Raw genomic sequence first — 22,152 nt, forward strand, 5'->3', positions numbered from 1 at the left:
CAGTTAAATGAGGGGAATTCAGAATTGGACAAATCTGTAATTAGGCAGTTATTGATGAGTTAATGGTTCATTAATGGGAGGAATTCAGTTTTGGACAGGTCTTGCAGTAATTGGTCAGTTTTTGATAAGTTAATGGTTAGTTAATTGGAGGAATTTAGTATTGGACAGGTCAGTTATTGGTTAGTTAATGGGAGGAATTCAGTATTGGACAGCTCAGTTCGGTCAGTTAATTGGAGGAATTCAGTATTGAACACCAGAAAGTATATATGCTGTAAATATTTTTTTTCATTGTCCTCATGTACCATGTACTTTAGATGGTTTGAGTGAATAAATGAACTTGAACTTGAACAGGTCAGTAATTGGTTAGTTAATGGGAGGAGTTCAGTATTTGACATTTCAGTAACTGGTTAAATAATGGAGAATAGAGCATTATTGGAGGAAATCAATATTGGACAGGTCAGTTATTGGTCAGTTAATGGTTAGTTAATTATAGTCTTAAAGTGTTAAGTCAAAGGAATCTAAGAATATTGTAAGGAAGTCTATACATCTTCAAACATCTTTTTTATCAGTTCAGGCGTATTGTTTACTGTTAGTTAATGAGAGGCATTCAGTATTGGACAGGTCAGTAATTGGCTAGTTAATAAAGAATTCAATGACAATGAATTGACAATGAATTTATTCTCATGAACTGACATAAGTACAGTGTTGAGAAAGATTACAAGTATAGTTAAACATATGTGCATGCGTGAAAAAGAAAAAAGTACAAAGTAACAAAACTAACAATGAGCTAACCAGGAGAGCCAACTCTCTCAAAAATAATTTTTATAAATTTACACAGCTTTGTCAATTTAACTGTATTTTTTGTATTAAAAAGTTGATCAAACTTATACACATTTGGATGTGAATAGTAATATTTTGATAATAATAATAACCTTGAATTCAAAATAAGTGAATCATTACAATTAAATAAGTAATGAAATTCATCACCAATTTCATTTTTGGAACACAATTTACAAATTCGGTTTTCTCTTGGTACATTATGCCATCTTCCAACTTCTATTGGTAATTTATTATTACAAGTTCTGAACTTACAAAATATTTTCCAGTACTTAAAAGGCAGAGATACTAAATACTTTTCTAGACAAAATGAAGTTTTGTATATTCTATAATTAAGACCTTTAGACCAGTTAAACATTTCACTATACCACTTCTGTTTAAACTGATCATACAGAGTGTTAAACACTATTTTCTTCAGCCATGATACATTTACAGGTTGACAAGTATGCCAAATATAAGAAAGTCCACATTCATTCAATATAGATTTGACAAAGTTACACCATGGATTATTGTAGTTCTTTAAAACACTTAACAAATTCGATGATAATTTATCCTTTTGTAAAAAAGATAGTTTACACCAAAAACTTATCATTCTAACCTTTATATTAATTGAAATAGGGTATCTACCTAATTCACCATATACCATAAAATTTGGTGTTGATGACTTTACATGCAAAATATGCTTACAAAATTTTAAGTGCAATTTTTCAATCAATGGTGACTGATTAAAACCCCACACTTCACATCCATATAAAATTATAGGATTTACAATTTTGTCAAACATATCCAATGTGCATTCTACATTAAGATTGTGTTTTCTACATTTGCCAATAACACTATACATAGCTTTTGTTGCTTTCTGAGATAATGATTTACAATTTTGTCAAACATATCCAATGTGCATTCTACATTAAGATTGTGTTTTCTACATTTGCCAATAACACTATACATAGCTTTTGTTGCTTTCTGAGATAATTCTTTGACATTTGTGTTAAATGAACCATTTTTACAAAAACTTACTCCTAAATATTTAAAATTATCTACGATTTCTAATGTTATTCCATTTAATGTAATTGGTTTTTCAATTCTTGGATTGCCCTTTCCAAAGATTACAATTTTAGTTTTATTGGTGTTAACTTTGAGATGCCATTGTTTGCAATATTTGTTAAATACATCCAATTGGTATTGTAAGTCTTCTGTGTTTCTGACAAAAGGATCGTGTCATCTGCGTATAGCAAAACAAACAATCGAAGATACAAATTAAACTCCGATTCTAATTTAGACGTTATAAATGATAAACCTTTTACATTATTTAAATTCATGAAATCTTCAAGGTCATTTAGATAGATGGCAAACAAAAAAGGGGATAGGTTTTCCCCTTGTCTAACACCTACAGTACAAGGAAAGGGATCAGAGTACAGACCATTTGAGACTACTCTTGATTTAATATTTTTATACAGCTGTGTTATAACATTAAAACATTTACCATCTATATTATTTAATAAAACTTTATTCCAAAGACCTAAACGCCAGACAGAGTCGAACGCTTTCTCAAAATCAATAAAGGCACAGTACAACCTTTTCCTATGATACTTAGATATTTCAATCAATGTATACAAAGTAAAAATGTGGTCCAAAGTAGAATAGTTTTTTCTAAAACCAGTTTGATTTTCTAAAATAAGATGGACAGTATTTGCATAATAATTAAGTCTCTCATTCAGAATAGATGTAAACAATTTACCCAAACAGCTTATCAAAGTAATGGGTCTATAGTTTTTGGGATCTTTAGTGTCACCTTTGTTTTTATATAATGGAATAATATTTCCAAATGTCCACTGAGAAGGTATGATTCCTGAATCAAAAATCTTGTTAAATAATATTACATAAAAGTTTGACATAGTATCTACAGTAGATTTTATATATTCATTAACAATGTTGTCATGTCCACTTGACTTATCATTTTTCAGAGCATGTATACATTTTGTAATTTCTTCATGTGTGATTGGTTGATTTATGCTGTTATTAAGTTCTAAATTTGACAACAATTTTAGTTCATCTTCAGTCAAAACATTTTCGTTTTCCCCCTCTACTCCAATGTTGCAACAATCTTTATAAAAATCATATAGTTTGGATAATTCTACATTACAGCATTTATTGTTACCATCAGAGTTTAATATTTTCCAATAGTCTTTTGGGTTATATGATCTTAAATATTGTAATTTCCTTTTCATATCTGTCCTATGAAAATTTCGAGCAGATTTTAATTTTCGTTTAAACAGCTTTTCCTTTTCATACAAATCTTCTTTAAAAATATTACCTCCAAATCGTTTAAACAGTTGTTGTGCTTTTTTAAAATTCCGTCTAGCAGATTTACAGTCTTTTGTGAACCATGGCTTTTTAAAGACACATTTTTTATTCTCCTGTGAAAAAGTGGCTTTTTTATAAACACCAAAAACTTCCTTAGCACTTCGAACTAAAACTTCACCAGCTTTTTCAACAATATTATCAATTAAATCTAAGGAAACTTCATTACAGTTTAAAAGTTCTTCTTCTAAACTTTTAATGCAACTAACTTTATTTTCAACACAGTTTTGATAAGTCAATTTTTCATTATTATTCCACCTTTTAGCCTTTTCTGATTGATCATTACAATTATATGGACTATTTTCTATATTAAAACTCATTGATTCAGGATGTATTCTTATTTTTAGTTCTATTGGATTATGTACATCTGAGTACAATGAAGAAAAAGCTAAAACAGACATTTCTGAAACTTGTTTGATAAAGTTAATATTTGCAATGCAGTAGTCTACTATACTACAGTTTTTGCAAGTAAATTCACCGTTTATATCAGTGTTACAACGTCCATTTAGAATGTAAATATTACAGTTTTTACATAAAGTTAACAGTTTTTTACCAAATTGGTTCAATGTTTTGTCTTTTGACTTTCTATCAACAGATAAACCATAATTTTCAAGTCTTGTTACATCACATGTATCACTAAGAAAAATATTTTCATCTATAATTATGTCATTTGAAAATAAATGATCATTGTTATGAGAATTAATGTTTTCAATATAATCCTTCTCCATAGCAACCCTACTATTAAAATCACCCATAAGACAAATGCTATCTAAACTATCAATTAGATTATTAGTTTCTTTTTCTATATCATCAAAAATATCGGTGGATGAAAAACGAGAATTTATAGGTGGGATATAAACAGTACCAATAATTACATCATTTTGAAAATTAAATGCTTTCCCCGATGGCCGATAGTTTTATCCATAGAACATGTTCACATTCATTCTCTATAACGGTAACATATTTAGAATAAATATCTCTAACATACACTACAATCCCACCTGATTTTTTCGATGACAATGAAAATCTATGTTTACAAAAGGCATTAAAGTTTTTAATTTCAATATCATCAGCATTGTCGGTTTTTGTTTCCGTTAAACATACAATATCGTTGTTGTTTATAAATTCAATAAATTCGGGGTTTTGTAATTTTGAATTAAGTCCACAAACATTTAAACTAATAATTTTCAAATTGTTGAGAGAGTTTGCATTGTTTACGTTTTGTACATGTAGTTCCTGTTTACACAGTTCTCCTTGGTTTTCCTAGTGCGCTTCCGCATATCTGAATTTTCTATGGGCTGTCGGCGGCGCGGCGCGGTTTTCAAATGCTGGGATTCGATCTCTTGAATGGTCGTTCTGAAATGGTACCAGTTGACCCTCCACGTAAAGCTTGTCGACGACTAGTGAAGCCCTTTTGCCCTGTCTTTTGGCAGCTTTGTATTGGGGGTATAATTGCTTACGTCGATCGTTAATTTCTTTCGGGAATTGTTCCTTAATTCCATATGGCTTGCCATTTAAGGATCCAGGGGCTGCTCGCCTGACTCTTTCTCGGTCCTTGTGCAGCACAAATTTGGCAATTATCGGTCGTGGTCGGGTTCCACCCTTCCTACCCATTCTATGCACCCGGTGGAAATCAATTTCGTCTGTGATATTCATCTCGGTCTTAATGAATTCTTTTATCAAATCCTCTGCGTCTTCTTCCTGAGTTTCTGCTATCCCATCAAATATCAGGTTGTCCCTCATTGACCGTGTCTGGAGCATTATTGGAGGAAATCAATATTGAACAGGTCAGTTTTTGGTTAGTTAAGGTAAGGTTTGCGTTAACAGGGAGATAACTCTTGCGAATCACCAAAGCGTTTGAAACAGGCAAATTTAAACTAGCGATGCTAAGCATCTCCGTGACGAATTTCCTCTGTCATACTTGATGTTTGATGTTAGGACTAAAAACGAAGGACGTTTTCAGGAGAAAGTCTTATAACAAATCAAAGCATAGGAATCTTAGAAGCCTTTGAGATTAGCGTGATGCATGTGGATCAACCAATAAAGGAGGACTTGTTTATTTTCGATACGAAACGTGGCAAGTTGCACGGCAATTCCTATCAGAAGAAAGTCATTGACACATTTAGTTTTTAAATTTTATTTGTAAATTTTTTTTTTCTCTCCTACTTTTTGATTTAATTTTAGAGGTCCGTTTGCGCAGGGCCAGCGTATAATCATCATGTTTGATGGAACGCTGTATAATGTAGATGTAGATGTAGAAGCATTGTGCTGATGTGTGTTTCTCGCTTCACCACTACACTAAAATTTTAAGTGAGAATGGGAAAGAAAAAAGAAAAGACCTGAGAGTATCCTGTAAAGTATTATGCTATATGCAGTCCGAACCGGGAAGAAAAGTCACGGTGCATTTGACCATGTCCAATCATGATGTTGACAGTTTGATTGTTGATAGTTTCATCAGGTAATAAATTATTTAACTATTCATTTAACTGAAAGTTATGAATGATCTACTGACTAAAAACGATGAATAAACGGTACAATGATGTCAAGATGTTACTAATATCCCAACATTGCCAAAAATTTTTAAAAATGCATTCATTCAAGAAATTATGAAAAATAAAATCCTTGCTGTTTAAGCCTCAGAACAGGTATACAATTGTTCAAGTTACCTTTTTAAATGAGGTTTGATTTTAATTAATATCCCATTTTCTAATTAATAAAAAGATATACAGATTGTGCATGACAAGAACAAGAAAGATCAAGCATTTGAATTTCACTTATTCAATCTGTAAATTTTACAATAATTTCATATTGATTCTTCATTCATTATATTGGAAATTTATTCATTTCATTGAGTGAATGAAACTCAGTGCAATTCCTTATGCTATTCAAAAAATGCAATTCCTTAAATGTTATTGTAAAAATGAACACATGTGATTTCAGATCATGGGTCATTAATTGGAATAGATAAGAACCAAAAAAGTACTTCAGTGTTTCCTAAAAAGATTTGTGCCATCATCCCATATCAGCTCAAGAATATTAAAGAAAGTTGGATGGATCAAGCTAAGATGTTGAACCAGACATGGCAAAATCAATGGAGATTTGGAGAAGAACTTCTGACTTGTTATACCCAATGCATATTTTTATATGTATAAATTATAGAAGAAAATTTAATGTTCAACAACATTTTTATCTAGTAAATACATGCTGTTTTCCATATATTTAGAAAAGATGTCTATCATTATCCGATGATTGCAGTTCATGCTCTGCTTGTCCATCTTTGAATTTGTTTTCAGTAAAATAAATGTATACTACATAAGTATTAATTGAAGGTTGCTTTTGTCTATACTTACATGTAACAAATTTCTTAAAAGGGTTTGTAAAATTGCAAGGAAATTAATACATGAACAATTAAAATTAATATTTTTATTCATTAAATTTTGTTCTAACTTAGACCTAATATGCTCAAATAAGTATTTCTTAAAACTGACGAGTTTTGTATATAAAGCTGCAATGAACATGTATAATTATATCTACTGTAACAGTTTAAAACATGACACTTGGCAATTGTAAGGTTGTTAATTTAGTAGGAATGATAAGACCAATTTAGCAATCTAATAAAATTAAATTTTTTTCACAAGTACATGAAGTTTATTTTAAAATTGTTTACATTTATAATCTTTTTATTTTTTTCATGTATTTTGATTTTAAAAAGCAGAAAATTTTGTTATATTTAAACTATTATTTCATGGATATCAAGGAAATATATCTATCACTGTAGCATTGTTTCTTTTTACCTGTTCTTGACAAATATTTATCATAATGACAGTGTTATGTCATTTTGCAGAATTTGCCTTTTCTCTGAAATCAGAAGTACTCTGTAAACTCATTATTAAAGTATGAATTGATGTCACTTAGAATCCATCTTTATTTTTTTCTGTCTGATATTTCAATTTAGATTCTAAGACTGTCTAATCCAATGATTGATTCTAAGACTGTCTAATCCAATGATTGAGCTGATGTCCATGAAGTGTAGAAATAGGCCATCTTTAAAAAATGTTTGGTTGTCGGCCTCTCCAGACCGACTGACTAAAATGACCAGACTGAAAACTTTTTTTTTTTCAATTTTCTTTTTATTCCTTTTATCCCCCTTAAAAAATGTTGTTGAAGATTTCCTCACCTACTGACCCAATAATTTTACCCTGAGTCAAGAGAGGGCAAACAAACATTACTTTAAAGATAGCATTTCTACTCTTCCAAGTAAAGAAATATTTTAATTATAGAAACAGCAGTTTTGTGAATGCAATGCTTACAACATTTCACTCAAAAAATGGCATACATGTATAATGACAGTCACCAACCATAACTGAATACGTAAAGATATTTTGCTACAAAGATGTCTAGAAGTTACTACATGTTGGAATAACTAATCAGCATGAGGTCAAATTCATAGGCTTTTAATTGGTTTAGTTGCAACATGTTCTGAAGTATGTTTACATACATATACATGTACTTCTAAAGGTGTTGCAGTATAATTCATGGACAATTTCATCAGAATATTCAGATGTAAAGATTGCCATAAATACTAGAGTTCTTCCATGGAATAAATTTTTAGACCATCTTGTAGCACAGGAAGAGTTTTATTTTGAATATTTTTGGTCAATTTATGCCTAAGAACAATATAAAAAATAACATTAGTCTTTAACATTCACCATGACAAGGTGACATCAATGTTGTCTTTAAAATTGTAGAAAAAGCCTGATTTTTATGTTCCGAACCCGTAATATAGCCCCTGTTTCCATGGAAATAATATTGGGGACATACATATTTTTTTAGTTTAAATTAATGAAAATGATCAAATTAATAAGTTCATGGATTTTGGTGGAATCGGTAGATATGTAAAACGTTGGTTTTTATATTTTTGTTGCCATGGCAACGGTTTCACTTTATTAAGGAAAATTGAAAAATCTTCTTTTTTACCCAAATTTTCACATTTCTGATAAAGGAAAATTAAACGTTTAAATAATAGAAGCATGAATTATACTAATTCCGGTCATTTTGATAATAAAAGTTTGATAATTTATAAAATAAATCAATTTTTTCAATGAAAATAATGTTCGAGGTGAAATATGAAATACGTTAAATTTGGCGTCTTTTACTCAAAAAATGAGACAGGCAATATCTTTGAAAATCATATTAAATAATGAAGCTAATTTTCCTGAATAAATTGATATATAGCATGTGTGCATATTAAAAAAATATGAGTTGGAGGGAGACGCAAACCTTACCTTAATTATAATCTTAAAGTCTGAAGTCAAAGGTATCTAAGAATATTGTAAGGAAGTCCATACGTATTAAAACGTCTTTTTTATCAGTTCAGGCGTTATGTATACTTGTATATATAAAATAAGATTTAATATTCTATATAAGTTTTATGCAGATTCATCCGTTGTGAGTTGATAATTTGAGCATGGCTCTTTTTTTTTTTTTGCTTTAGATGTATTTTTACGTAGTAAATGGTAGTAAATAATAATTTTCTTTCAAATGGTACCATCAAGAGTGCCTCGGTTGATAATTGTTTTCTTTGGAGGAAAACATTTAATAACAATATCAACTTCAACGGAATTCAGAAAGGTCCCCGTATAGCACCATCGCTCCATCCTCATTGCACCATCGATTTATCGAACTATCGACACAAACTTCGATTATGCGTTGGCGAGCAAGTGAACTACATGGCCCTGTCCGGATTCCATTACTTCATGTACATGCAATATTTGTATTTGTTGATCATGCAACTACATAAATTTTACTGAAACACGCATGCTCGACTGCATGGTAGGGAATTCTGGGAATTGGGAATGTAGTTAATCTGTACCAAATCAATTTCGTTTCTATATGATCTTAAGTTTCGTGTTCTATTGTCTAGGCAACGTTTTAATGTAATTTATATAAGATTAACATTTTTTCTTTTGATTTGAAGGTAATTCGGATACACACCTACTCCACCCAGAAGCGAGTGGTGGCTAAGGTAGAGAGGGGGTTGTCCGTGCTGGAGGGGCGGGAAATCAGTATCCCTGTGGACTATGGCATGAAGTTCTGTTCCCTGAAAGGCGGCAAGAAAAGTGAGTTGTGAACCAGCTTTACTGCTTTATGTCCCCTTTAATGCACAGTCTTACAGAAATACTGTCTATTACGATACGATTGACAAGAAATTTTTAAATCTTCATCTGGTTTGAGCACTGTCATATTACACAAATCCAACAGCATTCTGAGCAAATTATCGGATTTTTCAAACATTCATAAGATCATTATTGCAAGCCAATGGTTTTCAGACCCCTTTGCTCTCTACAAAGAGCAAAGCGTCTGTAAACCTTTGATTTGCGAAGATCAGGTTTAAGAGAAATATTGTGGAGGGGGCTTGTGTGTAGTTTATGCCTGACAACAAATCACATCTGGTAATTTTTTTTTCTTATCCAGGTGGCAGAGAACAAACTCTGAATGAAATTCTTGAGAAGCATTTACTTCCGGTGGAAGTGACGCCATCAGACTCGCACCAACTCATGAATATTCAAGGCCAGGAGAGAGAGACCGGAAAGAGTTGTCAGCTGAACCTGATCAGCACGTACGAGGACCGGTATCTCCTAGGCAACGCCGTGTCAGACGGTAAGAGCCCACATTTTCTTCATCTGTTTTTCCTGTTTCGCCTGACCTTCCCAAAATCATCTCTTATTTTGTAGCATTTACGGAAGATGGTGCGAAATATCTTACGTTTTTCCAGTTATTTTTCTTTTTGATAGCTAATTTAGAATAAATCGTAAAAATGATAAAGTCTGGAAAAGGTAAAATATTTCGGACTAATATAGAGAATTGCATACCTTTATGGGAATTTTGAACATATTTTACAGCCTTTGTATACATTTCGTAGTTATTAAATGTAATACCGGGTAAACATGTAATTGCGAAGGTGCCATGTTTTTTTGCATCATCATGTAATGTACTTGTATCTCTATTAAGATTAATTATGTTGTTCACCTGTATTAAGTTTTCCACTGTTGAACCTGTTGCTGTACTGTACAGAAGATCATAATGGGTTTTGGTTATTGTACAACAGCGTATATTGTTTGTACATAATAGTTTTTACCTCTGTATCTGAACAGTGTTGACCAATTCTCTGCGGTTGTAGGTATGTTATACGCTCAGCAGACCGCGGTACCCGTGTACCTGCCTGACCTGAGACTGTCTATAGCGGTGGGAATAGAGGGCTTCTCCGACGACCATTGGGTGGCCAGTCTCCAAAACATGGAACAGAAAGTCATACAAAACGTCAAATTCAACACAAACTTTGGAAACCCCAGTATGTTTTTAAGTCACATCATTACAGTGTTCAAATTAATGTACATTTACTTAAATGAATAAGGTATCATTGATAGCATTCCGAATCTATGAAACTCGGTAGAAAGACTGATTCACTCTAGGTATCTTTTATAAATTTATACAAAACTTCTTAAACACATTTCTTATCGACAGATGTGGCTGTGTATTCACAAGAGTCGGCTACACATAACGACTACTCCGATTTTACTTACCGAACTCCTGCTGAATATTATAACATGGACGATATCCTACGACAAAAACTTTCCCATCGCCCTTCTAGGCTTCTGAACTACATAGAACAAGTGCCCGACACGTACGATTTCATCCCGGCTGACGTTGTGAGCAGAGTGCCTCCGCCGAAAGCGCCAAAGCCGGTAACAGACAAGAAAGCCCAGCCTGTGAAACCTTTGACCCCGCCCCCGGCTTCACTTCCGGCCCCGGCAGTGCCACAGAGGCCCACAGTTTTTCAAAGGCCAGAAAAAAGTAAAACTGTTAATGAAGTTCCACCCAGTCCGAGTAGAGTATCACGCGCGCCTAATGTAGAGGAACTGAAGATTGCCGATTTAGGAGCGTGGATGAAGGAACTAAAACTGGATAAATATGTTGATACGTTTGCCGAGCAAGGAATCGACGGTGTTCTGCTGAAGGAAATGACAAGGGAAGATTTACGGAACGATTTCGGGATGTCAACCATTGAGGCCATTAAGTTATCTAAATTCGCTCAGACAGGGCATGTCCCGAGCTAGTGTCCTCTGTATCTAAACGTGTCTCGTCCATTAACGAAGTATTGAAGTGGTCGAAGGTTGTGTTTTTGCGATAAGTTTAATGAAGTTATTCATATATGAAAAATGAAACCAATATGAATTGATTCATTGATATATATACATTTTTTTTTCGATTTATCTAGCAATGTTAAACAAAGCGTAAAAAAAAATACAATAGAAGAAGTATGTTTGGCGCTTCCTAGAAAAAAAAATATTTGAATTATTGATAAATAATGCGCATTAAATTTTAATATTACATCTAATACTATTCTGAGAATTATCTTCTTGAGTATTGGAAACATTTACAAGGTTTGCTTATATTTATACTGTGGAGGATATGCAAATCTAATTTACATGTACGACAAAAGAAATGTTTTGTAAATTGTTCAAGATGTCTGAATTATAATCATAACTGTTTTATTTTCAAATATAATGCACTAATACTGCCTGATTTTATATAAAATATTTTTACAGTACATGAATGTTAGAAGGCCCATTTAAGAGCTATCTAAAATATTTATGAATTCAAGATTTTTTTTTTATTGTTACTGTTATGATAGGATGTTTTAACGAGTAGAAAGCTTCATATAATATATTTGTGCCAATTTTGACAATATATTTTTCTACATATTTTTAGATAAAATGTGTGCATGGTGTAATGAGAGAGAGAGAGAGAGAGAGAGAGAGAGAGAGAGAGAGAGAGAGCGAGCGAGTTTTAATTTGTTTATAATTGTAAATGAAAAAGGAAGAAATAAAAGGAGCTTCTTGGATCACTTGGTTGGTCGGCGTTTTTATATTCTGCTCAAGAACGACGGGGAATAAAGAGGATTCTCAATTGTTGAAAGATAGAGCCAAGTTAACCATCCTTTTTCAAAATTGGGTGGGATCATTTAAAATCTCACGAACAATACAGACAGGAAAAGCTGAAACTGATACGAAAGCTTTCCGAGGAAGACTCAATGTAGATTTTGAATTGTTCATGTCTTCGCGCCTTTGGGTGAGGTTGGGCCACAATAAGGATATCAAAGTTTTATATTTGAATATAAAGTATAAAAAATTGAATTACTAACCTCAAGAACCAATGAACCAGGAAACCGGAACTTGTGTAGATTTTGAATCGTTCATACATTGTAGCGTGAAGCCTTTCGGAAAGGGTTTTGCCACAATGAGAACATCAAAGTTTTACTTTTAAATATAAAGGAAACATGTTTCCAAATCTCGTTTCAAGAACCATTTGGCCAGAAAAACTGAAACTTGTGTGGATTTTGAATTTCTCATTGTCATATTGTATATAGCTTTACGCCTTTGGGGTAGGATAGCTTTACGCCTTTGGGGTAGGATTTGACTGCAACAAATACATCAAATGAAGTTTTATATTTTAAATATAAAGGAAAAAGTTTGCAAATATCATCTCAAAAACCACTTGGCCAGAATCTAAAACTCATGTGGAGATTTCCTTGCATTGTAAATTCTAATTTTTATTTAGATCATAACTCAATGGATAGGATAGGTTCACAAAAGGGTGATCAAGTTTTTACACTGAAATACAAATATTTTTAGGATTTTTTCCTACCCTCTCAAGAACCAGAGGGCTAGAAAAGCTGTTCAATGCTTCCAATGGTACATGTAGTCTTGATTCTTGACATTTTCGTCAGTATTTTGAGGTAACATTATAATTAAAGTCTCTAAGCGTTATATTATCAATGTCTACACTAGTATAATGTACAATTTATGTATATACAAAACAAGTTCCTTGATATTCACTGGTTATACGTAATAATCCTGTTACTTGTAATCACTTGAATCAGTATATTTACATGTACCACATCCTTTACTTCTGTATATGCAGTGTGAGATCAGCTCATCATGTGGAGAGTTGTGGTCCTTGTTTTTGTGTTGGCTCTTGGAGAACTAGCAGGTAAAACAAATGTCAGTGTTTGAAAAAAAGGACCGTTTCTTCATTCTCGTAGAGTTAATGGGCCTAATATTTGTATAATTATACAGTTTTTTCTAATTGTTTTGTACTGTTTGAATAATTTCTTTGGCTTGAAATTTGAAACACAACAGTTGTGAATAGGAAATATAAAGAAGCTGTGTTACAAAGCGAAATGTAATAACAACGCGAAATGTAATTAACCCAGATTATTACATTTTGTGTTATTACATTTTGCGTCGAAATCAACGCAAAATGTAATAACACAAAATGTAATTACGCAATTTTTAGATTACTACATTTTGCGTTATTACATTTTGCGTCGAGATCAACGCAAAATGTAATAACGTGCTTTTTTCTTGTTATATTTTGCGTTATTTTATTTTTGCACTGAAAAAAACGCAAAATGTAATAAAATAACATGTAATAAAACAAAATATTTTTTTGTTTTGGATTGCGTGCAACAAAAAAGATTATAAAATTGATTCAAATATATATACATGTAACCAACATAGGAAGCACGCTGTAAAAATATTTAGAACTAAAACAATGAGACCAACTTTAGGGCTTTAACGGACATAAGTACACCTAACTGTATCGTTTTTCTGACTCTGATTTTAGTTATACTGTATTGAATACACTGTACTTAATTATAAAGAATTAAATTACCTTTGATAGGCATTTTTTTGATAGTCTTGTTAAATTTCTAACCAATAACACATATCTAATTATCAAAGATTGACCATAGGTTCATTAAAAGCTCTACATATGCATGTTCGACATGTATATATTGGTTAACAAATTAGAAGTGTATGTGTGTGTCAAGCGAGGATGGCAGGGATAGGGTGGGGTGTTTACATCGTATGTTTATTACTATATTACTGTGGACATGAAGAAACAATCCAAATTTAATATTGAACAAAAAGATAGAGTATTTTGTTTTTTGCTTATCTGCAATGCTGGTGATTTGCATGGAACTGTATGGTATCATTTATTGTCAATAAACCCCTTCCCCCTATACATTTACAGCTGCCAGTACAAATGAATAGTTTTTTTCAGATTCATTGCATTTGTCCATATAAAAAAAAAGCAAAAGCACACTGGTCAATACCCCCAACAACCCTGCCTACAGATGCACGCTTCTGATTTGCAACATCTATAATTTGAATACATTTATTAAACTGATTTTAAGTACATGTAGCTAATTAAATCAATATATTGTTAATTGTAAGAAATTACATATACATTTATCAATTCTTTTTCCTTTTGATTTATTTTCTTTTCATCGGCACTACACTATTTAAAATTGTACTTAATCTGGCTGACGAAAAAAAATGTGTTATAACATTTTGCGTTCTTGCCCTTTGCTTAATCTCGACGCAAAATGTAACAACGCAAAATGTAATAATCCAAAAATAGTGTTATTATATTTTGCCTTATTACATTTTGCGTTAATCTCTACGCAAAATGTAATAACGCAAAATGTAATAATCCTCAAAAGTGTGTTGTTACATTTTGCGTTATTACATTCTGCGTTGATTTCGACGCAAAATGTAATAACGCAAAATGTAATTATCCAGGTTTATTACATTTCGCATTGTTATTACATTTTGCGTTGTAACAAAGCTGTAAGGAAGTTTTATTCAGTTTAAAGACAAAGATACCTCTTATCTTGTTCCAAGGGCTGTCATCACCAATCCAGAATAAATGAAACCAAATTTTAATGTACATATACATGATATATCATCTTAAACTTTTTTATTCAACTCTCAGTACAAATTCAATACTTATTTTTCCCGTGTGCTCGTTCAGAAATTCAAATCTCAATAAAGGAGAATTACTGTCAGAGAACTTGTATTTTTTTCTGTTCGTTTTCATGTACAGTACCTTCTAGTGCAGCTTACGGTCAGAGAGAGGAATCTGAAGGTCATTGCAAAACAAATGAAGATTGTGGGGCTGACTCTAAGAAATACCTGATACATAAACATGATAAACAAGGTAAGAGAAACATTTTTTACGGTAACAAATAACAATGCATGAACAAAGCATGCACATGTTTTGCCCCCACTAGATATAATATAGACATTGTACAATGGGGCTCAGGTTTCCAACATTTTAAACCCTTAAGTGCGAGTAAATCATGTCGATCGAAATAGCGACAATTTGAGAATTATTTGACGGACTAGGTCATTCACTTGTCACGAGCAGGGATGCTTGATAACAAGTCAAGATTTACAGCGGGATGTGAAGGATCCTTCTATAATGACAATATCCCTGAGAAACGGGCACCTGTTCCTATGTTTATTGTGTGCATCTGGAGAAACAAAGCGATCAGCAAAAATTATAAAACTTCATCGTATTGTTACAGGAACAATTTGATCTTAAACATTTTACTAAATAATTATTCATATATTGTAATTAATATAATTATTATTTAATTAATTTAATTATTATTTAATGTAGAAAGTAAATATAGACTGATGTGTTCAAATAATGATACTATACGATCAGAACATTAGGTCTTAGAACCATTATTTTGGCGAAAAATTACTGTCGCTAAAATGTCTTAGTTACGAGTGTTTAACCCAGCTATGAGTCAATCCTCATGATCCAGTTGATTAAATTTAATTAGATAAAAAAATAAGTTGCCACTATATATATTATGTAACCGGTAAAAGTACAAAGATCGGTTGATTGCAATAAAACTTGTCCTGGGGCCGCCCCTAGTTATATCAATTAAATCTGATGATGGGATCCTTTTAAATATATAATACTCACGTTAGATACTTAAAGCGTAATGGATTTTTTCAACTATATGATGAAGATTATTAATGCTAAAAAGCTTAAAGTATATCTAAATAATATACAGTATAATATTGATTATTGCAATACAATTTAACAACAATAATACAATTTAAAGAAACACGCACGCTAACTCGAGATTCCCGCCTACATTTTGGAACCATTTAATTCAATATGAATAGCAATTTGGCCATAAAATCTTTGTTTAATTCAAAGAACAGTTCAATGGTAATTGATAAATCAATTAATCAAAATACCAGCTCCAAACAGTAAATTATCCATAATTCCAGCTCTTGAGAAAAGGGGGGTAGACAATTTTTTCCATTGAAATCGGAGTTTCAAGCAACACCGTATTTTAAAATAGTCTTGGATATGATTAAATTTCCTTATAACTTTTCTTATGTTTTTGGCAAATTAATTTAACATAAATATTTCAATAAAATATAATGTTTCCGTTGTAATTGCTTTGAAATTGGTGGAAAATAAGCATTTTTATCGTTTTGTTTATTTTATCGTTATGTTTTAAAAATATTTTCCGTTTTCCATTGATTTCTATAGTGAAAAACACAAGTTTTACCAAAATTTTAGAGTTATCTCTCTTTGTTTTCCCAAATAAGTAATGTTTTATGAAAATTCATATAATTATCTATAAAAAATATAAAAAAAATCATCGAATATGTTAACTTTTGAAAATTGACTTGGAGGTAGGCGGGAGAACAATACTATCGTTCGCAGTTCTTTATGTGATGATTATAAAACAATTCATGATTTGATGACATGTTGGTTTTATTCTATTCTGCGTTTGTTTAATTTTCTCTACGTCATCGTTAGATATATAAATCAAGAGAATTACATTCTTACCTTTGGCGTAGAACCACAACAATTAATTCAATAAACTCAAACAACTTACAATATGACCCTTTACAACCATGTAAAATAAATGACAAGTTTCTATTTTAATTTTTTTTTTGTTTAATTTGAATACTTGATAAATTTAACCTATATTATCTCTTTTCCTGAATAGCTTATGTAAGAGAAAAAAAACAACGCTTAAATATAATCTTGAAAGTATACATTGTTCGTCTAAAATTTCTCTGATAAACACGTATTTGTTTCATTTAAACATATTAAAATAAACAACCTTTCCAGGATTTATGATCAATAAGTAAAACTCCAAAGAGAAGCTCAGTGATATAGGAAATAAAGTAATCAATTGATGTACTATCTTCTGATGGTTTAGGCAACAAGAGCAAACAAAATCTTAATGACATGCGCGTAACAAGACCTTTCCTTGGGTATCTAGATATTTGACCTCATGACCTTGGAGTTTGAACCACTTTTGCAAGAAAACAATAAAGATTGTGAAACACTGATTCCCCCTTGACAGCTTATGGCAAAGGTTGAATTTTCTCAAATGCATGTCAAACTCCATAGGTCGAGGTCAAAAGGTCAAAATTGTACTATATGTACCCAAAGGAAAGCCTTACCACAAGAAATACACCTATGAAATTTTTAAGCCTATTTCTAATTGTTTGAAAGTTATAGACTAGTTTAGATTTTTTTTTTAAGTGGGTCAAACTCTAAGGTCAAGGTAAAAAGATTAATAACATTTATACCCACTTAAAGGTTTTGTCACAAAGAATAGACCTGTGAAAAATGAATCCCCTAACACCAACAATTCAAAAGTTATAGCGAAGGATAAAGTTGGGGATATTTTTGCAAAAGTGGGTCAAGCTCAAAGGTCAAATTTAGTGGTACCCAAAGGAAGTTCTTGTCACATGGAATACATCTGAAAATGAAAGACATAGCCCCGCCTAATCAATCATAATGGACAAGGTTTAAGTTTTTGCAGACAAACAGATATCCAAACGGACAGACAGGACAAAAACTATAAATAAGACCCAAACATTGACCTTGGTTATAGCTTTTAAACTTCACATGTGTGTTATTTCTTGGGTATATATGAAAGACTCTAAGGTCCGATGGTGACGCCAAAGCCCGATGATCTCGCCAAACCCCGATGGTCTGCGCCAAAGCCCGATGGTTTGTTGTCGTCACGGACGCCAAAGTCCGATGGTCACGCCGAAGTCCGATGGCTCGTTTCCTATGAGACACATTGCGCTAAAGTGCGATGGTCTGACACGCCAAAGTCCGATGGTTCGGAGAAACAATCGATGTTTATGACGTCACAATAATTCGACAATCATCGATACCGTTTTCCTGCATTCATATGCCACCATTTCCGAATTTATCCTCGCATACGCTTTTATTTATTTTGTGTATTGCTTACATGTTTCAGAGATATTTGGATTAGTCCTCGCACACCACTCAACTGATTAGAGTCAGTCCTCTTAGTTTTATTGGTTTAGGGATAGTCATCGCACACTAGTCGATTTATTAGGGTTAGTATCGCACCCACCCATGATATCTAGGTATCTATATAGTTGTTATGCCTACACACTTTTTGAGCGATTAGGGTTAGTTTCGAACCTATCCGAGAGATAAGGGTTAATTTTTGCATAATGATAATTATTAATGCTAAAAAATCTTGGCATGGTGCGACATTGTAGTTTGCCGCATTAGTATTATGACGTCATAAACGTAAATTGTTTTCAGCACCATCGGGGTTTAGCGTGTCAAACCATTGGGGTCTTGCGTAGACCATCGGACTTTGGCGTGACCATCGGACTTTGGAGTCCCGTCGCACTTTGGAGTCCTACATATATACATGTATATTTGATCTTTGGAGCTTGACCTTAGAGATTTCTAAATTCTTGATTCATTGATTATGCTATTACTTGTTGGTATGAAGGACTATCTGAAAAATTAAAAAAAAATAGACTACAGGTTATACAGAACAAGATTATTAGATTTATTCTTGATGTTTCACCTAGATCAAGAGTAAGTGTTACTGAATTTGAAAAATTAGGTTTTTTGAACATTAGAAGTAAAGTGTGTCAGTTATGCCTCAATCACGTCTACAATATTTTTCATAATAAAGGTCCAAATTATATGTATAGCAATTTTAAGCGAAATGTGTCTAAAATTGTACAAGGTCAAGTCAAATTATTTTTTTGTGCCAAGGGTTCAAAAAATGGAGAGGCAAACATTTTTTTATAATAGTATTAAAGATTAGAATTCTCTTCGATCCTGACCAGATTAAAACAATTACGAGTAAATCAAAATTCAAAAAAGAGGTCAAAAAACATTTTATGGAGAAACTTAAGAAAAATGCAAAAGAGGATTTTTTATACTATTAGATTTATTACTCAATTGTTCTTTCTTCTTATACAATTAAGAACTTGTGTTTTAGATGCTTTTGCATAATAAGATTAAAATTTTAAGCCATCCAGTTTATAGCTAGTATACAATAGAATAGTATACAAACAATTTATTGTTTGGATTAAGTACTGTATATTATATGTCATATGCCAGTAATTTTGTTGTATGTAAAAGGACACTATTGGAAATAAGCCATAATGGCTTTCATGGGCTATCCTTGGGTTTAGGCATATTTAATATAATATATTTATTTGAATTATATGAATCGAAATTAAGATTTATTAGTCAATTTGTTTTATAACTTATCTCTTAAATTATGTATATTTATTTATAGATTTTTATATTGTGTAATACTCATACCTCAATGTTATTGCTCATTGCTCAATACCTATACCTGAATAAATATTATTATTATTATAATTATTATTATTATTATTATTATTATTATTATTATTATTATTATTATTATTATTGTTTTCAAATCTTCATTTTTTGTCATACAGCTTTTGAACAGTCAATGCTCTAAGTTTTCATATTTCACAAGTGCATTCCATATGAGATGAATTTCTCCTGGGTAAATCTTATTTTGACCTTATGACCTCGACCTTCACTGAGACAAGTCCTTTCTTTTGGTAACAACATTTTGATTCTTGACCTTGACTTCTGAGTATGACTTGCATTGAGAAATTTAAACTTCAACATAAGCTGCGATGGGTACATCAGTGTTTTTACAATCAATCTTGTTCTTTTATTTTAGACACGTGCTCAGGTCGTTGTGGGGCGGGTCATGACCCCAGTAAGACGTGTCAATGTAACACCCACTGTGGAACCTATGGAGACTGCTGTGCCGACTACCACGCCCTCTGTACACAACGTAAGTTACTGTAACACGTACGTCATTCATCTGTACATGTACATAGCGTAAGTTACCGTAACACGTACTCCATACATCTGTGCACAGCATAAGTTAGTTATATGTACTCCATACATCTGTACACAGTGTAAGTTACCATAACACGTACTTTATACATCTGTGTACTGCGTGAGTTACTGTAACACGTACTCCTTTCATCTGTACACAGCGTAAATTACTGTAACACGTACTCCATACATCTGTACACAGCGTAAATTACTGTAACACGTACTCCATACATCTGTACACAATGTAAGTTACTGTAACACGTACTCCATTCACCTGTACACAGCGTAAGTTACTGCAACTCGTTCTCCACACATCTGTTCACAGCGTAAGTTACCGTAACATGTACTTTATACATCTGTACACAGGGTAAGTTACCGTAACATGTACTTTATACATCTGTAGACAACGTAAGTTACTGTAAAACGTACTCCACACATCTGTACACAGCGTAAGTTACCGTTACACGTAATTCATACATCTATCTACAAATGTCGCAAGGTTGGACGTACACGAAAGCCTGTCCTCTTCTCAGAAGAGAATACTCCATATAAATATAATGACAGACACAAACCAACAGCAATAGTTTTTGGTATTCAAGTCCAGATAGATTTTTTTCATTAAATTTTGGTCGATATCTTAACTTTCAAATGAGCAATGAAGTAATAACACAAAAATTTGTTAAACATACATATCAGAAAAGGTAATCCCATTATAATACACTACCCTCTTTTTCAGAAACTTGTTCTGGAAGATGTAACGCTGCCCTAGACAACAGCAAACCCTGTCAATGTAACAGCGCATGCGTCAATTTCGGTGATTGTTGCCCAGATTATCAAACTCTGTGTGTTGGTAAGCCCTATACAAGTGTTTTTCTTTGATGCGATCGACACATTGAAGTTTCCTCCTATGTAAAGAAATGCTACACAAGAGGAGACAGCTCTTTTTCAAATTCATACCCATAAAAGTTAAGAAAAATAAACGGTATCTTTGATTATTAACTTTAAAATTACCATTTTGTTTCATTAGTTTCTTTTGAACATGTTGAAACAGTACCAAATAAATATATTCGCACGCTCAAAACTTTATTGAGTTGAATTTTTCAAAGTCCAATACCTCTTAAAAATATAAAGTTACATGATAGTTACAACGCGTATATTCATAGTTTGTTAACTACACTAAAATGACGCGGACATAAGACGAGACAATTCTAAATAATTAAATGATGTATAATTAGGAAAAAATGAGGATCAACAATATGTAGAGGTCTTAATTACTTTCAAATAATTCGATTTCTAACACTGAAGCAAGAACCAAACACTAGCTCTAGAGGCTTACTATAACTGCTAAACGTATTGTTACAGGAAGAATTTGATCTTAAACATTTTATTTAATAATTATTCATGTATTGTAATTAATATAATTATTATTTAATGAAGAAAGTTAATATTGTCTGATGTGTTTAAATAATAATACTACGATTAGAACCATTATTTTGGCGAAAAATTACTGTCGCTAAACTGTCTTAGTTACTAGTATTTAACCCAGCTACGAGTCAATCGAGTTGATCAAATTTTAATTAAATAAAAAATAAGTTGCCCTATATATATTATATAACCGGTAAAAGTACAAAGATCGGTTGATTGCAATAAAACTTGTCCTGGGTCCGCCCCTAGTTATTACCTCTGTAAATAAGACCACCAGACAGGTGCCTGTTTCTCTGTCTTTTCTCTCGTCATGTGGAGAGTGCTGGTTCTCGTCTTACTCACTCCCGGTGTTCTGTCAGGTAAATCAAATGTCAATTAAATCTAATGATGGGATCCTTTTAAATATATAATACACATGTTAGATATTTGAAGCGTAATGATTTTTTTAACTAT

The 22,152-nt window shown here is 32.2% G+C and overlaps 2 protein-coding genes across 2 annotated transcripts; both read left to right on the plus strand.

Moving 5' to 3' along the window:
- The first annotated feature begins 414 nt into the window (after window positions 1-414).
- Window positions 415-11,503, plus strand: LOC134264418 (uncharacterized). Its single transcript, XM_062746709.1, has 6 exons — window positions 415-456; window positions 604-621; window positions 9,179-9,320; window positions 9,676-9,861; window positions 10,382-10,552; window positions 10,726-11,503. Exons 1-6 carry the CDS (start codon window positions 415-417, stop codon window positions 11,316-11,318), a joined length of 1,152 nt encoding a protein of 383 aa, XP_062602693.1. The 3' UTR covers window positions 11,319-11,503.
- Window positions 11,504-13,165: 1,662 nt separating this feature from the next.
- Window positions 13,166-21,124, plus strand: LOC134264419 (uridylate-specific endoribonuclease-like; the record flags this gene model as incomplete). The annotated part of the gene is made up of 4 exons (XM_062746710.1): window positions 13,166-13,254; window positions 15,154-15,256; window positions 20,109-20,227; window positions 21,011-21,124. Coding segments are annotated over exons 1-4 (388 nt in total), but the record flags the coding sequence as incomplete, so codon positions are not given.
- Between the last annotated feature and the right edge of the window lie 1,028 nt (window positions 21,125-22,152).

The sequence above is a fragment of the Saccostrea cucullata genome, unplaced genomic scaffold, assembly GCF_032062105.1.
Source record: "Saccostrea cucullata isolate Sc308-1 unplaced genomic scaffold, CSIRO_AGI_Scuc_v1 ctg11143, whole genome shotgun sequence".
Classification (NCBI taxonomy): Eukaryota; Metazoa; Mollusca; class Bivalvia; order Ostreida; family Ostreidae; genus Saccostrea; species Saccostrea cuccullata.